This window comes from Rhinoraja longicauda, chromosome 13 (genome assembly GCF_053455715.1).
Source record: "Rhinoraja longicauda isolate Sanriku21f chromosome 13, sRhiLon1.1, whole genome shotgun sequence".
Taxonomy (NCBI): domain Eukaryota; kingdom Metazoa; phylum Chordata; class Chondrichthyes; order Rajiformes; family Arhynchobatidae; genus Rhinoraja; species Rhinoraja longicauda.
Genome location: NC_135965.1, coordinates 41,279,761 through 41,298,084, shown reverse-complemented (window position 1 = coordinate 41,298,084; position 18,324 = coordinate 41,279,761). Strand labels below are relative to the sequence as shown.

The 18,324-nt window shown below is 43.0% G+C and overlaps 1 protein-coding gene across 2 annotated transcripts; it reads left to right on the top strand.

Annotated features, from left to right (window-relative positions):
- The first annotated feature begins 3,201 nt into the window (after nt 1-3,201).
- LOC144599276 (uncharacterized) lies at nt 3,202-11,126 on the top strand. Of its 2 annotated transcripts, XM_078410054.1 has the most exons (5): nt 3,202-3,281; nt 4,987-7,362; nt 7,460-7,593; nt 9,175-9,422; nt 10,975-11,126. In XM_078410054.1, the coding sequence occupies exons 1-5, from the start codon at nt 3,242-3,244 to the stop codon at nt 10,979-10,981; spliced, it is 2,805 nt and encodes a 934-aa protein (XP_078266180.1). In that variant the 5' UTR covers nt 3,202-3,241; the 3' UTR covers nt 10,982-11,126. The 2 variants fall into 2 exon arrangements, with proteins under 2 accessions (XP_078266180.1, XP_078266181.1); XM_078410055.1 differs by lacking the exons at nt 7,460-7,593; nt 10,975-11,126 and having other exon boundaries at nt 9,175-9,305.
- Nucleotides 11,127-18,324: the final 7,198 nt, after the last annotated feature.

The following is an 18,324-nucleotide window of genomic DNA, read 5'->3' as shown; positions in this document are numbered from 1 at the left end:
AAATGTATGTTTAAATAATGATTAAGTTTTGCTTTATAATTAGTTTAATAATCAGTGTCAACTAGTCAACTAAAAAACGATAGTTTTTCTTTTGCAGTAGCTTCTAGGACTTGAGCAGCACAGTGGCGCAGAGGTAGAGTTATTGCCTTACAGTACCAGAGACCCAGGTTCAATCCTGACTAAGGTTGCCGCCTATATTCTCCCCATGACTTGCGTGGGTTTTCCCCAGGTGTTTCGGTTTCCTCCCACACTCTAAGGACGTACAGGTTTGTAGGTTTATTGGCTTTGGTAAGGATAGAGCTCGTGTAAGAGGTGATTGCTGGTTGGCGTTGCATTCGGTGGGTTGAAGAGGTTGTTTCCATACTATCTCTAAAGTCCGTGGATAATTAAATGAGCTTGAATTAAATTCCTTCCCTTTAGAAACATCTATGTTGTTCTATAATCCACAACCCACAATCTCTACTTTTCCAGAAATTAAGAATAACTTGATTCAAGATCATTGTTGCCACTTTTGACTGGGTCCAGAAATCCTCAAGTCTGACTGCCTCTGACCCTTACATTGTGACATCACAGTGGCAGTGAAGTCAGGGTGTGTGTTCTGTTGCGACCCAAACCCTGTCCATGCAAGGTCATTAAAGCTTTCCAAATCTGCAGTAATTCTGGTCTTCTCTAATTGCTCCAATCTTTCTTCTGTCGAACATTTTTCGATAAGTTTCTCTGGAACTCTGGAAGTTTTTATTTGGGTGTGGGGGGAGGGGGTGGTCCTAGAGGTGCATAAAATTATGAGGTAGAGATAGGTATATGATAGACAGCCATAACCTTTAGTGGAAATTTAACCCTAGAAGGCATAGTGTTATGGTGAAAGTAGCAAAATTTAAAGTTGTACTGTATGCAGCATGGGTTTTTTTACACAGTGTGATGTGTGGTTGGAGCACAATGTCAGGAGAGTTGGTGGAAGGAGATACAATAATGGCATTTAAGAGGCTTTCAGATAGGCACATGAATATGCAGGGAATGGAGGGATATGGGTCATATGCAGGCAAATGAGTTTATCTTAACATCATGATCAGCACAGGCATTGTGGGGTAAAGAACCCTTTCCAGTGCTTTCTCTATGTTTTAAGTATTATATTGGAATTAGATAGTAAAATCAGCCTCAAAACAATTGACAGTAGAAATGAAAATAAATTAACTGTAATCTTGTATATTTAACGTGATCAAGAATTAACATCTCCAGTACATATTGAGTGGCCAATATTGTAACACCATTCACTATTCACAAATAATGTTAATTTGTTAACACGTACAGTAATCCAATATTGCATTCGCAAGGCTTATTCCATTGGGAAGGGTCACTACTGCTCATGGGAATTTTAAGAGTCTTGAAAATTGAAGGCAATTGGAAACTTGCCATCGCTAACTTAACAGGTTACTTGGTGTGATGTGCCTTTTACACCACAATGACATAATATTACATTGCAAATGATGCCCTTGATGTCAATTGAAGGGAGATGAGTAAAAGGTAACTGAGAAATTGACTATACAAAAGAATTTAAAGTAGTTTTAACCTAAAGTTTGATGTGGAAAGAAACCTTGAAAAAAGCAGGTCAAATGGCACCAGTTGAAAGAAAACAAAGCCTCTGTGCAGTTAAAGCAACCCTATTAAGAGATATGTAGAAGAACTGCAAAAATCCCAGAATACCAAAGATATTGCTGTGCTTAGTCCAACAAGAAGAAAAGTAAAGTGAGTCAGCTGCATAAAAATTATAGTATTGCAAAATCTAGTACTTTCGAAGTCCCACAAAAGTTCTTTACACTGATGCTACTTATTTTCCAAGCAAATGTATTACTTTTTCTTTAACGTGCTCTTTCCTGCTACAGGTAAAATATAAACCAAAAAGTTCACAAGTACTTGCATGGCTGGATATTGTTCAGACCAATATATATTTTATCCTGTTTACAATGGAATGTTTCATTCCATGATCTTGCTGCCAAATCTAACATCAGGATGAGCTTCTGACCACACATTCAATCTACCTACTACCATCGTAACATCACCTATCTCTGTGTCTGCTACCACTCACTGTCTAGTTACTCCAGCACCTTGTGTTTTTGCTATGGTTTAACCTTTGACACTCATTGCAATGATAGGTGCCTGTTTCATTTGAAGCCTTAATGTGATGTTGATTTTCTCCTGCGCCTTGTGAAAGGAATCTTTCCTCTTTACATCTTTCCTCTATTCCCGCTCTACAACTGAGCCTTTGCAGAAAGTTGCAGAATCCTGAAGCCCATCTTATTCCAGAAGAAACCCACACAAATCTTCAGGAGTGAGCTAGTCAATCCTTGTATATAATAGTACTAATCATTTTGACGTTTAATTCCTTTACTTCCAATATTTACTTCCTTAATATACAGTAGTTTTACATATCCAAGGAAGAATAATTTTCTTCAATTTGCTAATATAAAATGAGAATAATATGCCGAAATTAATATGTCAATGAAATATTTGTATTATATGCACTCTCCTAACACACCTTTATTTCTTGCAGACTTATTTCAATAAAGAACATAATGGAAACTAAGAACTGATCAAAATGAAAAAAAAGAAAGAGGTTCTTGGTACTTTGTGCCAAGAACTGACTTGTCCAGGCTGTGGGAAGCTTTACAATAACTCGTATTTGTTGCCTTGTGAACATAGTCTTTGTGGCAACTGTCTCAGCAAAGAAATCAAACCTGAAAAGGGGGGTCAGATATATGTTAGGTGCCCTTCGTGCAAGGAAAACTTCTGTTTTAACCAAGAAGATGAGGTGAAGTTTCCTGAGAACCACCTGTTGAACAGCACAGTGACAAGGTGCAGACAGGAAGGACTTAACAATGGTGCCGATAGCATTAAAAAGAAAAAAAGAAAACCAAAAGGAAAGGTAAATCCTCAGCAAGGGCAGATCTTCTGTCAGCTCTGTGATGAAAAGGACAGTCACATTGCAATGAAAAAGTGCGTCAACTGCAATCTAAACTTCTGTGAGAAATGTCTTCGAAAAATTCACAAGAATAAGGCATTTCTCTCTCATGTTCTGATCGACCCTTCGTCTGGTGTTGAAGATCAGATTAAGTGTTTCTTTCATCCTTTCACAAACCTGAGGCATTATTGCATCCAAGATAAATTACCAATCTGTGATGAATGCAAGCTGAGTACCCACAGGAATCACCGTTTATATTCTCTTGATCTTGCCTTCCAATGTGAGATGGCAGAAATGCAGAAGAATGTCTCACAATTTACCGAAGGTACTTGCATTGCATGCCAAATTTGACTCCTAATTATTATTTGTCCGGGTTATTAATTAATAGGAAATAGCTGTAATTTACTTTAGAATTTCAAGTTAGGAACAGGGGACGTACAACGAGATCTGGGTATCCTAGTGCATCAGTCACTGAAAGGAAGCATGCAGGTACAGCAGGCAGTGAAGAAAGCCAATGGAATGTTGGCCTTCATAACAAGAGGAGTTGAGTATAGGAGCAAAGAGGTCCTTCTGCAGTTGTACAGGGCCCTAGTGAGACCGCACCTGGAGTACTGTGTGCAGTTTTGGTCTCCTAATTTGAGGAAGGATATTCTTGCCATTGAGGGCGTGCAGCGTAGGTTTACTAGGTTAATTCCCGGAATTTCAGGACTGTCATATGTTGAAAGACTGGAGCGACTAGGCTTGTATACACTGAAATTTAGAAGGATGAGAGGAGATCTTATCGAAACGTATAGGATTATTAAGGGGTTGGACACGTTAGAGGCAGGAAACATGTTCCCAATGTTGGGGGAGTCCAGAACAAGGGGCCACAGTTTAAGAATAAGGGGTAGGCCATTTAGAACTGAGATGATGAAAAACTTTTTCAGTCAGAGAGTTGTGAATCTGTGGAATTCTCTGCCTCAGAAGGCAGTGGAGGCCAATTCTCTGAGTGCATTCAAGAGAGAGCAAGATAGAGCTCTTGAGGATAGCGGAGTCAGGGGGTATGGGGAGAAGGCAGGAACGGGGTACTGATTGAGAATGATCAGCCATGATCACATTGAATGGCGGTGCTGGCTCGAAGGGCCGAATGGCCTCCTCCTGCACCTATTGTCTATTGTCTATAATTTGCTTTTAACAAGGAAACCCAGTGGCGCAGCTGGGAGAGCTGCTGCCTCTCAGCGCTGGAGACCAACTTCGATCCTGACTTTGGCTGCTGTCTGCGTGGAGTTTGCACTGTCTCCCTGTGACCATGTGGGTTTCCTCCCACATCCCAAAGGCATCTAGGTTTTCCGGGGTTACGTCCGTGCCTTGGTGGTGTTGGAGAGGGACTATGCACTGTCCATGGGTACCCTGGGGGATTTCCGGGACCCTTGGGCACCACGGGAGGTTGGATGCATCCCGGATAGGGATTATAATATAGTTGTATAATAGTTTCATTTGGTATATTTGTTTGTATTGTATTCTGGTGGTGGGTTCTGGTTTGTTTTATTGCATTGTAAATATTGGTTTTTAAATAATTGAATACATTTTTTGATAATTTTTAAAAAGGCATCTAGGTTTGTAGGTTAATTGGCCTCTGTAAATTGCCCCCGGTCTGTTGGGCATGGATGAGAAAGTGGGAGAACATAGAACCAGTGCCAATGGTTGACATGGTCTGGGTGAACAAAGGGCATGTTTCCAAGCTGTATCTGAAATAAAAAGTTATTAATCTTGGTTGGAGGTGCAAAACTTTCCACTGAAGTCAATGGAAAAGAAAATCGGACCTTTGGTTATGAATGCTTTTAATTGATTTACAGTTTAAACATTTTAAAAATACAGCTATATTTCAATGCGGTTTTTTTTTGTACCATTGGGAATGTTCATATTTTCTGAATTATATTTTTAATGCAACTTTAGTTTTTTACAGTTATATATTTCTCTGAAAATACTATCAACATGTCTTGATTTGGAAAGTTCTTTAAATTTCTAATGAGTTGCTCTTTTGCTTTTAGTCAAAGTCAATTTTGAAAAATGTATTCAGCAACTGAAATTAATGAAAATTGACATGGAGCAAAATGAGATACAACGAAATGCAGAGGTGTCCAAGGATTTCCTTTCATTGCACGAAGCACTTAAACTTCAAGAGCAAGCAATTAAAGATATGATAAAAGTCGAGACTGCAAAGAAACAAAATGAGGTTGACCAATTCTTTGACTCGGCATCAACATCGATGTTGAGGTTGGAAGGATTAATGCTGTATACAATGGAAGCTTGCAAAGAATGTCGACCTGCTATATTCCTTCAAACATCTGCACAGATAAACAAACGCCTGGCCGACATCACTCTGTGTGTGACACCTAACAATTCTTTAGCGATAATTCCTTTTGAAGACTTTGAATTAAATGTAGATCATATAAAAGATGCAATTGATGTACTACCATCGCAACTCTGTGAAACCAAGTCGAAACATTTGTGCAGCGGGGATTTCGAAATGATGCAGAGATTGAGTGTCCCCTACAAAGAGAAAAAGCTGAAAGCTGGTTGTAGCTTGCAAGAGGCATCGCTGAATCCAATGTATTCATCGTTTACTTCTAAAATCCACGCTGCCTTAATCACTCCCAATTTGGATCTTTGCTCGTGCATTACTCGATCTTGCGCGGTTACTTTTAACTCTGATGCATCCAATGTGGATTCCAGAGCAGATATTCCTTCTCTCCCATGTGACGCGCGATGTGCATCTGAAGATAGTCTCAGCGTCAGTTCAACCAAGACGGCGTTGAGTGATCGGGCCAGCCCCGACAACTCCCAGTCTACATCTAAGGCTGAAACGACTTCAAATGCAACTGAAGAGGGCTCGTGTACACACTGCGGCAAAGGCAACGAGAAATCTGCGCGCGTTTCAGATGCTTCCAGTTTGGATTACTGTGAATCTGTGGCAAATTCTGAGCACCACCATGCTCCGGAGAACAGCGGCGAGCCGCAAGCTGAAACTGATTATGCTTTGTCTTGTGCGTCTGACCCGCATGCTTCCAACATCTTTCAAAGTGCGTACTTCAAAAACTGTGAACTCAAGGGCGCAAGCAGCGCCCTGTATAACCCTGTTGTCACGGAGCCCAGCAACAATGTTCTGAATATTTCAATCGAGGGCGAGTGTGACGATAAAAGCCAAGACTCCAATCAATGCCAACAGGTCGCCGAAAAGACAATTTCCTTGCACATTTCCGAAAAGACCAGGCCACTACCCATTTGGCAATTTGAGCCGCAAGACTGCGATGTGAGACAAAGTAGTGGGGACGCGTTTTCTATTGAGTTAAGTCCGAAAGGAACAGACTTGTCGAGTAATGCGTGCTCTCCCGAGCCAGAGAACAGCAAATGTCTGAACGACCATGAAAGTGGAGACCTGTCAAAGGACCCCGTGTCCAGTGTTATTTCTGAACAAGTGGCAGCAGATAGCGACACTGGAATCAGCTCTTCCTACAATAGCTCTTGTCTGTCATCGGAAAAAGAGACCGAAGACTATGTTCCGCCCTTTTACCAGTTTTGCGTCCCCTGTACATTTACCAACGCGGGGCCGGCTCAGGGCAATTGTGCCAACAGCGGACCAGAGGACTATTTCGACGACGAGAAAGGCGTCCCTATCAACATTTGTGTCAATGAGAGTGTGTGTCAGAGTGAGCAGTCTTACCGCGCGTGTAACAACGCCTTCTCTTGCGTGGGTCCCTACTTTGCCACCGGACACGGTCTTCCATGCAAGGACATGAATCTGACGTCCGAAAGAGAGAGTTCTGAAGTCATCGCTGTTGGCTGCCAGAGGTGCCACCTGAGCAGCTCGGCTGGGTGTATGGTTGACTGGAATAAACGGGAGATGTCTCGCTCACATGAGAGCTCTTCTTACGATGTCGTTGACGACGCGAGCACATCCAACCCTGCGAGATCCTGGTGTACAAATAATGTCCCCCGCAACACAAGGTCCAGATGCAAGTTTGGACGCCGGCCTTCCTTCAGGAATCCAAAACTGTTTTCTAAAAGTAAAAGCTTTCTGCGAGGTTACCCGAAAACACAGACTTTAAATAATGTCCAATTTACACCGTCTCCCTGCTGTCAGTCGCAGTCTACATCTAACTTTGAAATCAGCTCAAATATGTCTAACGAGGACCTCGGTAACAGCAGAGTGCGGTGCTTGCCCAGATGTGCCACTAATGATAGTGTGAAAGGACATTCTTCCACTCGTTTCTACCACATCGGTGTTCCAAAGAGCCGAAACTTCAGAAATGCCCGTCGAACCTGTCCTCACTTGAGGCCACAGAGTGGTATCCAGATCACGGCTGTTGACAAGAACCAGCAACATGTATGCACCACGTTGGAAAGGAACGTTACTGTCAATCAAGGTATTTTCCATCTTCCTTCCAAATTCAAAAACACTGCACTAACATGGGATGTTTGGGAAACGTTTGTTGTTTAATAATCGTGCATTGTCTGATTCAGAGAATGGTGAAATGTCACAGCTGTCTGTACAACTGCATGCATCAAGTTTCCTCAAGCAACCCACGGCTGCATTAAACCGGCTACCAGGAGCTCCCAAAATATACACGCACACTGTGGATGGAACATCGGCAAAGGTAGCGAGCGCTGTTTTATCCAGATAGGTTTGACGTTATACGCAGTGAATTGTTAGTCTAGCATTTATTTCAAGAGGACTTGTACACAAAAACAGGGATGTAATGTTGAGGCTCTATAAGGCGCTGGTAAGGCCACGATTGGAATATTGCGAGCAATTCTGGCCACCATATCTGAGGAAAGGTGTGCTGGCTCTGGAGAGGGTCCAGAGGAGGTTTTCAAGAATGATCCCAGGAATGAGTAGGTTAACCAATGATGAGCGTTTGTCGGCACTGGGCCCGTACTCGCTGGAGTTTAGAAGAATTACCTAATTGAAACATACGGAATAGTGAAAGGCTTGGATGGAGTCAAGTCAATTTTATTTGTATAGTGGATGTGGAGAAGGTGTTTCCACGAGTTGGAGAGTCTAGGACTAGAGGTCATAGCCTCAGAATTAAAGGACGTTCTTTTAGGAAGGAGATGAGGATAAATTTCTTTAGTCAGAGGGTGGTGAATCTGTGGAATTCTTTGCTACAGAAGGCAGTGGAGGCTATCAGTGGATATTTTTAAGGCAGAGATGGATAGATTCTTGATTAGTATAGGTGTCAGAGGATATGGGGAGAAGGCAGGAGAATGGGGTTAGGAGGGAGAGATAGATCAGCAGTGATTGAATGGCAGAGTAGACTCGATGGGCCAATTGGCCTAATTCTACTATCCCTTCTGACCTTATGACCTTTAGTCTCATTTTAGAGATGCAGCGTGGAAACAGGCCCTTCTGCCCATCGAGTACGCGCCGGTACAATTATGTGCAATTCTGGTCGTCCTGTTGCAGGAAGGATATAGAGGCTTTGGAAGGGGAGGGGGTTACCAGAATAATGCCTGCATTCAGGGTTATTAGCCAAATTGGACACACTTGGATTATTTTTGTTCTGTTACGCTGGATATTGTGGTGAAACGATAGAAGTATATAAAATTGTGAGAGACATAGATATGGGAGAAACCCTTCTCCGGGTGGATAGATCGAATATTAGAGAGCATAGCTTTAAAGTGAGAGGGACAAAGTTTAAAGGAGATGCGCGGGGCCAATTGTTTTACACAGAGAGTGGTGTGTGCCCGGAATGCAATGCCAGGGGTGGTTATTGGTTAAGACCCGATAGTGGCATTTGGGCGACACAATGCCGCAACAGTAGGGTTGGTGCCTTACAGCGCCAGAAACCCGGATTTGATCCTGACAACAGGTGCTGCCTGTACGGAGTTGGTATGTTCTCTCTGTGATCACGTGGATTTTCTTCATATGCTCCGGTTTCCTCCCACATTTCAAAGACGTGTAGGTTTGTTGGTTAATTAGGTTCGGTAAAATTTGTAATATTGTCCATCGTGAGTAGGTTAGTGTACAGGGTGATTGCTGGTTGACGTGGACTCGGTGGGCTGAAGGGCCTGCTTCCTCATTGTATCTTTAAAGTCTAAAAGGTAGAGGAATATGGATACAATGCAGCAGATAAGATTTTGTCTTGGCATCATGGGTTTGACACCGACATTGTGGGCCAAATGGCTTGTTCCTGTGCTGTTCTACGTTCTAGGTCTTTTACTTTTGTTCCACATAGGTGAAGTGGATGTGTCCCCCAGTGGGAAAGCGGACTGCATATTTTTTTGAACTGCAGTTCCAGGAGATAATTTCGGTCGACAAGGAGACGGCGATACCTCAAGATCAAGCTGGTGTCTTCTCTGGAATTAGGCGCAAAAACTTTGTGGCGACTAACCTGAACTCCAATTCGGAATATTTGTTCCGGGTCCGTGCAGTGAACATGACTGGGGAAGGACCATGGAGTCAACCTTATAAGGTGCATTGTTTGTAAGTTGTAGCATGTGACATGAGGGTGGCACGGTGGCGCAACAGTAGAGCTGCTGCCTTACAGCTCCTGGGTTCGATCTGGGTTCGATCCCGAACATGGGTGATTTAGGTACGGAGTTTGTAGTTTCTCCCAGTGACCTGGGTGGGTTTCTCTGGGAGCTCTGGTTTCCTCCCACACTCCAAAGACGTAGAGGTTTGTAGGTTAATTGGCTTCGGTAAAATTGTAAATTGTCCCTAGTGTTTGTAGGATAGTGTTAGTGTGCAGGGATCGCTGGTCAGCACAGACTCGTTGGGCCGAAGGGCCGGTTTCCGTGCTATATCTCTAAACTACATATTAGACGTGTTGCTTCACCATGAGTGCTAAATTGGTGATTAGTAATACACTGTGCACTCTGGCCACATGAAATAACTGGCTGCAATTTGAAGGTGTTGCCAGGACTCAAGACATTGAGTTATAGGTAGTGGTTGGGCAGGCTAGGACTTCATTCCTTGGAGCATAGGAGATGGAGGGGCGATCACATAGAGCTGTATAAAATCATGAGGGGTATAAATAGGGTGAATGTACATGGTCTTTTTCTCAAGGTTGGGGAATCAAGAACTAGGAAGCATAAATTTAAGGTGAGAGAGGAAAGATTTAATAGGAACCCGAGGGGCAACTTCCTTACACAGAGGGTTGGCCTGGTATATGGGACAAGCCGCCAGAGGAAGTGGTTGAGATAGATGCACAACAACATTTTTAAAGACATTTGGACAGTTGAGTTTAGTTTATTGCCACCTGTACAAAGGTACAGTGAAAAGTGCTAACCAGTCAGCGGAAAGACAATGCACGATTACAATCATGCCATCTACAGTGTACAGGTACACGATGAAGGGAATAACGTGAATAAAGTTTAGTGCAAGGTAAAGTCCGATTACAAATAGTCCGAGGGTCTCCGATAAGGTGGATAGTAGCTCAGGACAGCTCTCTAGTTGTTGGTAGGATGATTCAGTTGCCTGACAATAAGAACACGGATTGGAGAAGTTTAGAGGGATATGGGTCAAACATGAGCAAATTGGACTAGCTTCATACGAGTGGTGATTTGGGCCGAGTTGTTTCTGTAATGTATGACTCCAATTATCTCACGGGACAGTTAAGGGAGGAGGGAAGAGAGACTTCCTTGGGAGAACCTATGTCACCAATTTGAGTTCATATTTACAGGTGGGAATTGTAATCTGGTGGAAAATTGAATTTTTAAACTGGGTAGGTGGTGCAAATGTTGGCTTGTGAATGTGGACACCAACGCCCAAGTTGAAAGACACACAAAATGCTGGAGTGACTCAGCAGGCCAGGCAGCATCCCTGGAGAACATGGATAGGTGAGGTGTCAGGTCCACCCCCTTCTTTAGGCCCAGACTCCATTGAACGTTTGTTTTGATATGTTCATCACACTGTTCAACAACTGTGGTTTAATTTTTGAGTAATATATCACATCGTTATTTAATTTGTTTATGGTCTGAATCTAATTATTTCCAGGTTGGCATTTGAAATGTTTATGATCGTGATATGTTTGCAGATCCTGACTGTCTGTGGTACAGTACGAAATAGCGAGAATACCAAAGACAAGACTGTTTCCTTGAAAGGAGTTAAAGTAACTATTCACAGAAGCAGCTAATCCTATCAAAGGTGCAATAAAGCTAAGTCAATTCTTCCCAAGTTTGCCTTCATTGTTTATAGACAATAGACAATAGACAATAGGTGCAGGAGTAGGCCATTCAGCCCTTCGAGCCAGCACCGCCATTCAATGCGATCATGGCTGATCACTATCAATCAGTACCCCGTTCCTGCTTTCTCCCCATACCCCCTCACTCCGCTATCCTTAAGAGCTCTATCCAGCTCTCTCTTGAAAGCATCCAACGAACTGGCCTCCACTGCCTTCTGAGGCAGAGAATTCCACACCTTCACCACCCTCTGACTGAAAAAGTTCTTCCTCATCTCCGTTCTAAATGGCCTACCCCTTATTCTCAAACTGTGGCCCCTTGTTCTGGACTCCCCCAACATTGGGAACATGTTATCTGCCTCTAATGTGTCCAATCCCCTAATTATCTTATATGTTTCAATAAGATCCCCCCTCATCCTTCTAAATTCCAGTGTATACAAGCCCAATCGCTCCAGCCTTTCAACATACGACAGTCCCGCCATTCCGGGAATTAATCTAGTGAACCTACGCTGCACGCCCTCCATAGCAAGAATATCCTTCCTCAAATTTGGAGACCAAAACTGCACACAGTACTCCAGGTGCGGTCTCACCAGGGCCCGGTACAACTGTAGAAGGACCTCTTTGCTCCTATACTCAACTCCTCTTGTTACGAAGGCCAACATTCCATTGGCTTTCTTCACTGCCTGCTGAACCTGCATGCTTCCTTTCATTGACTGATGCACTAGGACACCCAGATCTCGTTGAACTCCCCCTCCTCCTAACTTGACACCATTCAGATAATAATCTGCCTTTCTATTCTTACTTCCAAAGTGAATAACCTCACACTTATCTACATTAAACTGCATCTGCCATGTATCCGCCCACTCACACAACCTGTCCAGGTCACCCTGCAGCCTTATTGCATCTTCCTCACAATTCACACTACCCCCCAACTTAGTATCATCTGCAAATTTGCTAATGGTACTTTTAATCCCTTCGTCTAAGTCATTAATGTATATCGTAAATAGCTGGGGTCCCAGCACCGAACCTTGCGGTACCCCACTGGTCACTGCCTGCCATTCCGAAAGGGACCCATTTATCCCCACTCTTTGCTTTCTGTCTGTTAACCAATTTTCTATCCATGTCAGTACCCTACCCCCAATACCATGTGCCCTAATTTTGCCCACTAATCTCCTATGTGGGACCTTGTCGAAGGCTTTCTGAAAGTCGAGGTACACCACATCCACTGACTCTCCCTTGTCAATTTTCCTAGTTACATCCTCAAAAAATTCCAGTAGATTTGTCAAGCATGATTTCCCCTTCGTAAATCCATGCTGACTCGGAACGATCCCGTTACTGCTATCCAAATGCTCAGCAATTTCGTCTTTTATAATTGACTCCAGCATTTTCCCCACCACTGATGTCAGACTAACTGGTCTATAATTACCCGTTTTCTCTCTCCCTCCTTTCTTAAAAAGTGGGATAACATTTGCTATTCTCCAATCCACAGGAACTGATCCTGAATCTATAGAACATTGAAAAATGATCTCCAATGCTTCCACTATTTCTAGAGCCACCTCCTTAAGTACTCTGGGATGCAGACCATCAGGCCCTGGGGATTTATCAGCCTTCAGTCCCATCAGTCTACCCAAAACCATTTCCTGCCTAATGTGGATTTCCTTCAGTTCCTCCATCACCCTAGGTTCTCCAGCCCCTAGAACATTTGGGAGATTGTGTGTATCTTCCTCAGTGAAGACAGATCCAAAGTAACGGTTTAACTCGTCTGCCATTTCTTTGTTCCCCATAATAAATTCCCCTGCTTCTGTCTTCAAGGGACCCACATTTGCCTTGACTATTTTTTTCCTCTTCACGTACCTAAAAAAACTTTTGCTATCCTCCTTTATATTATTGGCTAGTTTACCCTCGTACCTCATCTTTTCTCCCCGTATTGCCTTTTTAGTTAACTTTTGTTGCTCTTTAAAAGAGTCCCAATCCTCTGTCTTCCCACTCTTCTTTGCTATGTTATACTTCCTCTCCTTAATTTTTATGCTGTCCCTGACTTCCCTTGTCAGCCACAGGTGTCTCTTACTCCCCTTAGAGTCTTTCCACCTCTTTGGAATAAATTGATCCTGCAACCTCTGCATTATTCCCAGGAATACCTGCCATTGCTGTTCTACCGTCTTCCCTGCTAGGGCCTCCTTCCAATCAATTTTGGCCAGCTCCCGCCTCATGCCTCTGTAATCCCCTTTGCTATACTGCAATACCGACACTTCCGATTTTCCCTTCTGCCTTTCCATTTGCAGAGTAAAACTTATCATGTTGTGATCACTGCCTCCTAATGGCTCTTTTACCTCTAGTCCCCTTACCAGATCAGGATCATTACACAACACTAAATCCAGAATTGCCTTCTCCCTGGTAGGCTCCAGTACAAGCTGTTCTAAGAATCCATCTCGAAGGCACTCTACAAACTCTCTTTCCTGGGGTCCATTTCCAACCTGATTTTCCCAGTCTACCTGCATGTTGAAATCTCCCATAACCACCGTAGCATTACATTTTTGACACGCCAATTTTATCTCCTGATTTAACTTGCACCCTAAGTCGAGGCTACTGTTTGGGGGCCTATAGATAACTCCCATTAGGGTCTTTTTACCCTTACAATTTCTCATTTCTATCCATACTGATTCAACATCTCCTGATTCTATGTCACCCCTTGCAAGGGAATGAATATCATTCCTTACCATCAGAGCAACCCCACCCCCTCTGCCCACCTGTCTGTCTTTTCTATACGTTGTGTACCCCTGAAATTATCAAGTTATTCTGTCTACCTATGATAGGGGGGAAATGGGGGCTGAATAGCATAAGTTTCAAAATGGATGCAAGGATCAGGGTTACAAATTAATCTGTGCCAGTCGGCTACAATGTGGCTGGCACACCAACCACGCACTAAGGGTTCATTTGAAAGATTTCTTCACCAGCACGTGCGCGAGGCACTGTTGATTGGCTGGGTTGTATCAGGAGCGTCTAAGAGCGAGTAGCTCCCTCCACTTAAATCTAGTTTGCATTGTTTAAAAAGCTGACTTGCACCTCTTCCAGGAGTTATGCATCACAGAGTCATACAGTGTGGAAACAGGCCCTTTGGCCGAACTTGCCCGTGCCGACCAACCTGCCCATGGTACAGGCGACTGTGAAGGCCAAATCAGTGGATATTTTTAAGGCGGAGATTGCCAGATTCTTGATTAGTAAGAGTGTCGGGGGTTATGGAGGGAGGGCAGGAGAATGGGATTGAGCGGGAAAGATAGATTAGCCACGATTGAATGGCAGGATAGACTTGATGGGCTGAATGGCCTAATTCTGTTATTGTAACTTCTGAACTTGTGGTATCTAGTGACCCAAAATTTATCACTCCTCCCAGAGATAGAAAGGCCAATGCTTTCTTTTAACCAAATGCTGCAGTTCCTTACAGTTGCAATTCCACCAAGGAAAAGGTCGCTGATGATCTCTGCTTCATATTCTGATAAATCATTTCAACATTGAAGAGTGTTTGTTTTGGTTTCAACCACTCCTCTCCAGTTTCTCCATGTTTTTGATTAAATCTGTACATCTGACCACGCCTCCAGCATTGTTGACAAACTGATGTCCGAGGATCAACCAGCAACACTGGATAACACAAGAGGAAATGTATGTTGAGGGCAGTCCATGAAAATAATGTGTGAGTCATCGCCATTTGGTACTGATTATTTTGAAGTAAATCAAAGGTTAAATGGAACATATATTTGAAGCGACCAAATCACAGAATGGAAAAGTATTCAAACAAGTAACACTGCAATAAAGAGAATATTAATGATGCACTCACAGCACCTGTTAATTGTATAATCATGTTATAATGTCCTGTAAAATGTGTTCTAATCCCTTTTCTAAAGGAAAACTACCAGGAAAATCTGAAATAGAAATGGATGTATTCATTGATTGAATTTATGGATGATTCATTTTGCAGAAGTTGTTTGTTGCAGTACAGAATGCCAAGAATATTTTCAACAATTAACTGCCTAATGTCACAATATTTATTAATAGTTCAGTTTGTTTTAAAATAAAACAAATGTTCATAAAATGTTTTGTGAGCACTTATTTGTTCCAAGCAAGATCAAATAGAGCTGGACAACACAGAAATGGGCCTTGAGGTCCAGTTCATCCATGTCCCATCTAAGCTGATCCCATTTGCCTGTATTTGGCTTGTGTCACTCTAATTCTTTCCGATCCATGTATCTAACCAAATGTCGATATTGTACCTGCCTCAACTACTTCCTCTGGCAGCTCATATGTTGAAAGACTGGAACGACTTGGCTTGTATACACTGAAATTTAGAAGGATGAGAGGGGATCTTATCGAAACATATAAGATTATTAAGGGGTTGGACACGTTAGAGGCAGGAAACATGTTCCCAATGTTGGGGGAGTCTAGAACCAGGGGCCACAGTTTAAGAATAAGGGGTAGGCCATTTAGAATGGAGATGAGGAAAAACCTTTCCAGTCAGAGAGTTGTAAATCTGTGGAATTCACTGCCTCAGAAGGCAGTGGGGGCCAATTCTCTGAATGCATTCAAGAGAGAGCTAGATAGAGCTCTTAAGGATAGCGGAGTCGGGGGTATGGGTAGAAGGCAGGAATGGGGTACTGATTGAGAATAATCAGCCATGATCACATTGAATGGTGGTGCTGGCTCAAAGGACCGAATGGCCTACACCTGAATAGTCTATTGTCTATTGACTCATTGCATATATCTACCACATTGTGTGAGGGAAAAGTTTTCCCTCAGGATCCTATTAAATCTTTCCCCGCACTTTAAACTATGCCCCCTAGTTCTTGATTTCCCTACCCTAGGAAAAACGACTCATCCTATCTATTCCCCTCATGATTTTATACACCTCTATAAAAACATCCTTATGCAAGGAAGAAACTCCTATTCTGATTATTCCTCATCACTCCATGACGATCCACATGCATGTATTTCGTATGCCTCAGAATCCTCTCCAGTAACTTTTCATCCACAAATGTTAGACTAACTGGTCTATACTTCCCAGGATTTTCTTTGCAACCGTACTTGAATAAAGGCACAAAATTAGCCACACACCAGTCTTCTGCCACCTCACCTGTGCCTAACAATGATTCATATTTCTCCACTAGGACTCCTTATATCTTCTATAGATTCCACATTGTACTTGGAGATATTGGAGGCCAAGTCAATGGATATTTTTAAGGCAGAGATTGACAGATTCTTGATTAGTAAAGGTGTTGGGGGTGATGGGTAGAAACATAGAAAATGGGTGCAGGAGGAGGCCATTTGGCCCTTCCAGCCAGCACCACCATTCATTGTGATCATGGCTGATCATCCACAATCAGTAACCTATGCCCGTCTTCTCCCCATATCTCTTGATTCCACTAGCCCCGAGAGCTCTATCTAACTCTCTTTTAAATTCATCCAGTGAATTGGCCTCCACTGCCCTCTGTGGCAGAGAATTCCACAAATTCACAACTCTCTGGGTGAAAAAGTTTCTTCTCACCTCAGTTTTAAATGGCTTCCCCTTTATTATCAGACTGTGACCCCTTGTTCTGCACTCCCCCAACATTGGGAACATTTTTCCTGCATCGAGCAGGAAGGCAGGAGAATGGGGTTGAAAGGGAAATATAGATAAGCCATGATTGAATGGTGGAGTAGACTTGATGGGCCAAATGACCTAATTCTGCTCCTCGAACTTATGAACTTGGCCCTGGAGATGAATTTATCTTAGTATGTCTTGTATGTCCAGCACCTCCTCCCCTATAATAAGGGCTGTCCTCAAGACTTTGGCATTAATACAGTGAGTTCGCTGTCTGATAACTCAGTACACTATGCAATTCCATGCTGGATATCCTACCAGAAACATCATGCTATAGGTGATAGGAGCAGAATTAGGCCATTTGACCCATCAAGTCAACTCCGCCATCCAATCTTGACTGATCTATCTTTCCCTCTCAACCCCATTCTCCTGCCTTCTCCCCATAACCATTGACTCCCATTCTAATCAAGAATCTATCCATCTCTGCTTTAAAAATATCCATTGCCTTGGCCTCCATGGCCATCATTCCCATCAGGCCAATGTGGTATAACTAACGCAATATACTGGAGATACTCAGTAGTCAGGCAGCATCTGTGGAGTGAGAAAGTTAATGTTTCAGGTCAGTGACCTTAGAACTTGGAACATTTCAAAGGCACAGATGTTTTAAGTTGGAGTCAGTAATCTGTTCTCCATCTGAATGTGTGCATGTTTCTCTCTCCAAATAATCTGCCTGACCAATTAATTTTTAAAATTAAATTTTCCTGCATCTGAGTTTTTGTTTTGCATTGACTCTGCTGTTTGGGTTAGAGTTCTACACTCGGGGAAAGCATGGCTGCTGGGCAACAAGGGGTACCTGCCAACCACATGGCTCTTGACTGAGGGTAAAAGGTGCATAACAAGTAGCAGCATGGACCCTTGTTATCTGACAGGACACTCCATTGCCCACTCAAACTATCACAATGGAAGAGCCTGGCAGAAAACAAGTTTTGAGATTCACTGCTGTCTCTGAATGTTATGTAAGTTTGTGATAGTCATGCAGCATGGAAACAGACCCTTCGGCCCAGCATGCCCCGGCTGACCAACATGCCCCATCTACACTCATCCTGCCTGCCTGCGTTTGGCCCATAACCCTCTAAACCTATCCTGTCCATGTACCAGTCCAAATGTTTTTAAATGTGTGATAATACTTGACTCAACTACCTCCTCCGACAACTTGTTCCATATACCTACCACCCATAGTGTTAAAAAAAAGTTTATTAAATAATTTCCCCACTCAGCTTAAACCCATGTCAGATTCTTGATTCCCTACTCAGGGTAGATGCACACAGTCTCTTGCCTAATCTATTCCTCTCATGATCATACACACCTCAATAAGATCACCCCTCATCCTCCTGTGCTCCGAGAAATAAAGTCCTAACCTCCTCAAACTCTCCCCATAGCTCAGACCCTCGCGCCCTGGCAACATCCTCGTAAATCTTCTCTGCAGCCTTTCCAGCTTGGTCCTGCAAAGGTTATCTAATTCTATGTACAGAATCTCTTGTCCAGAGTGCGGGAATCGAGGACCAGAGGACATAGGTTCAAGGTGAAGGGGAAAAGATTTAATAGGAATCTGAGGGGTAACTTTTTCTCACAAAGGG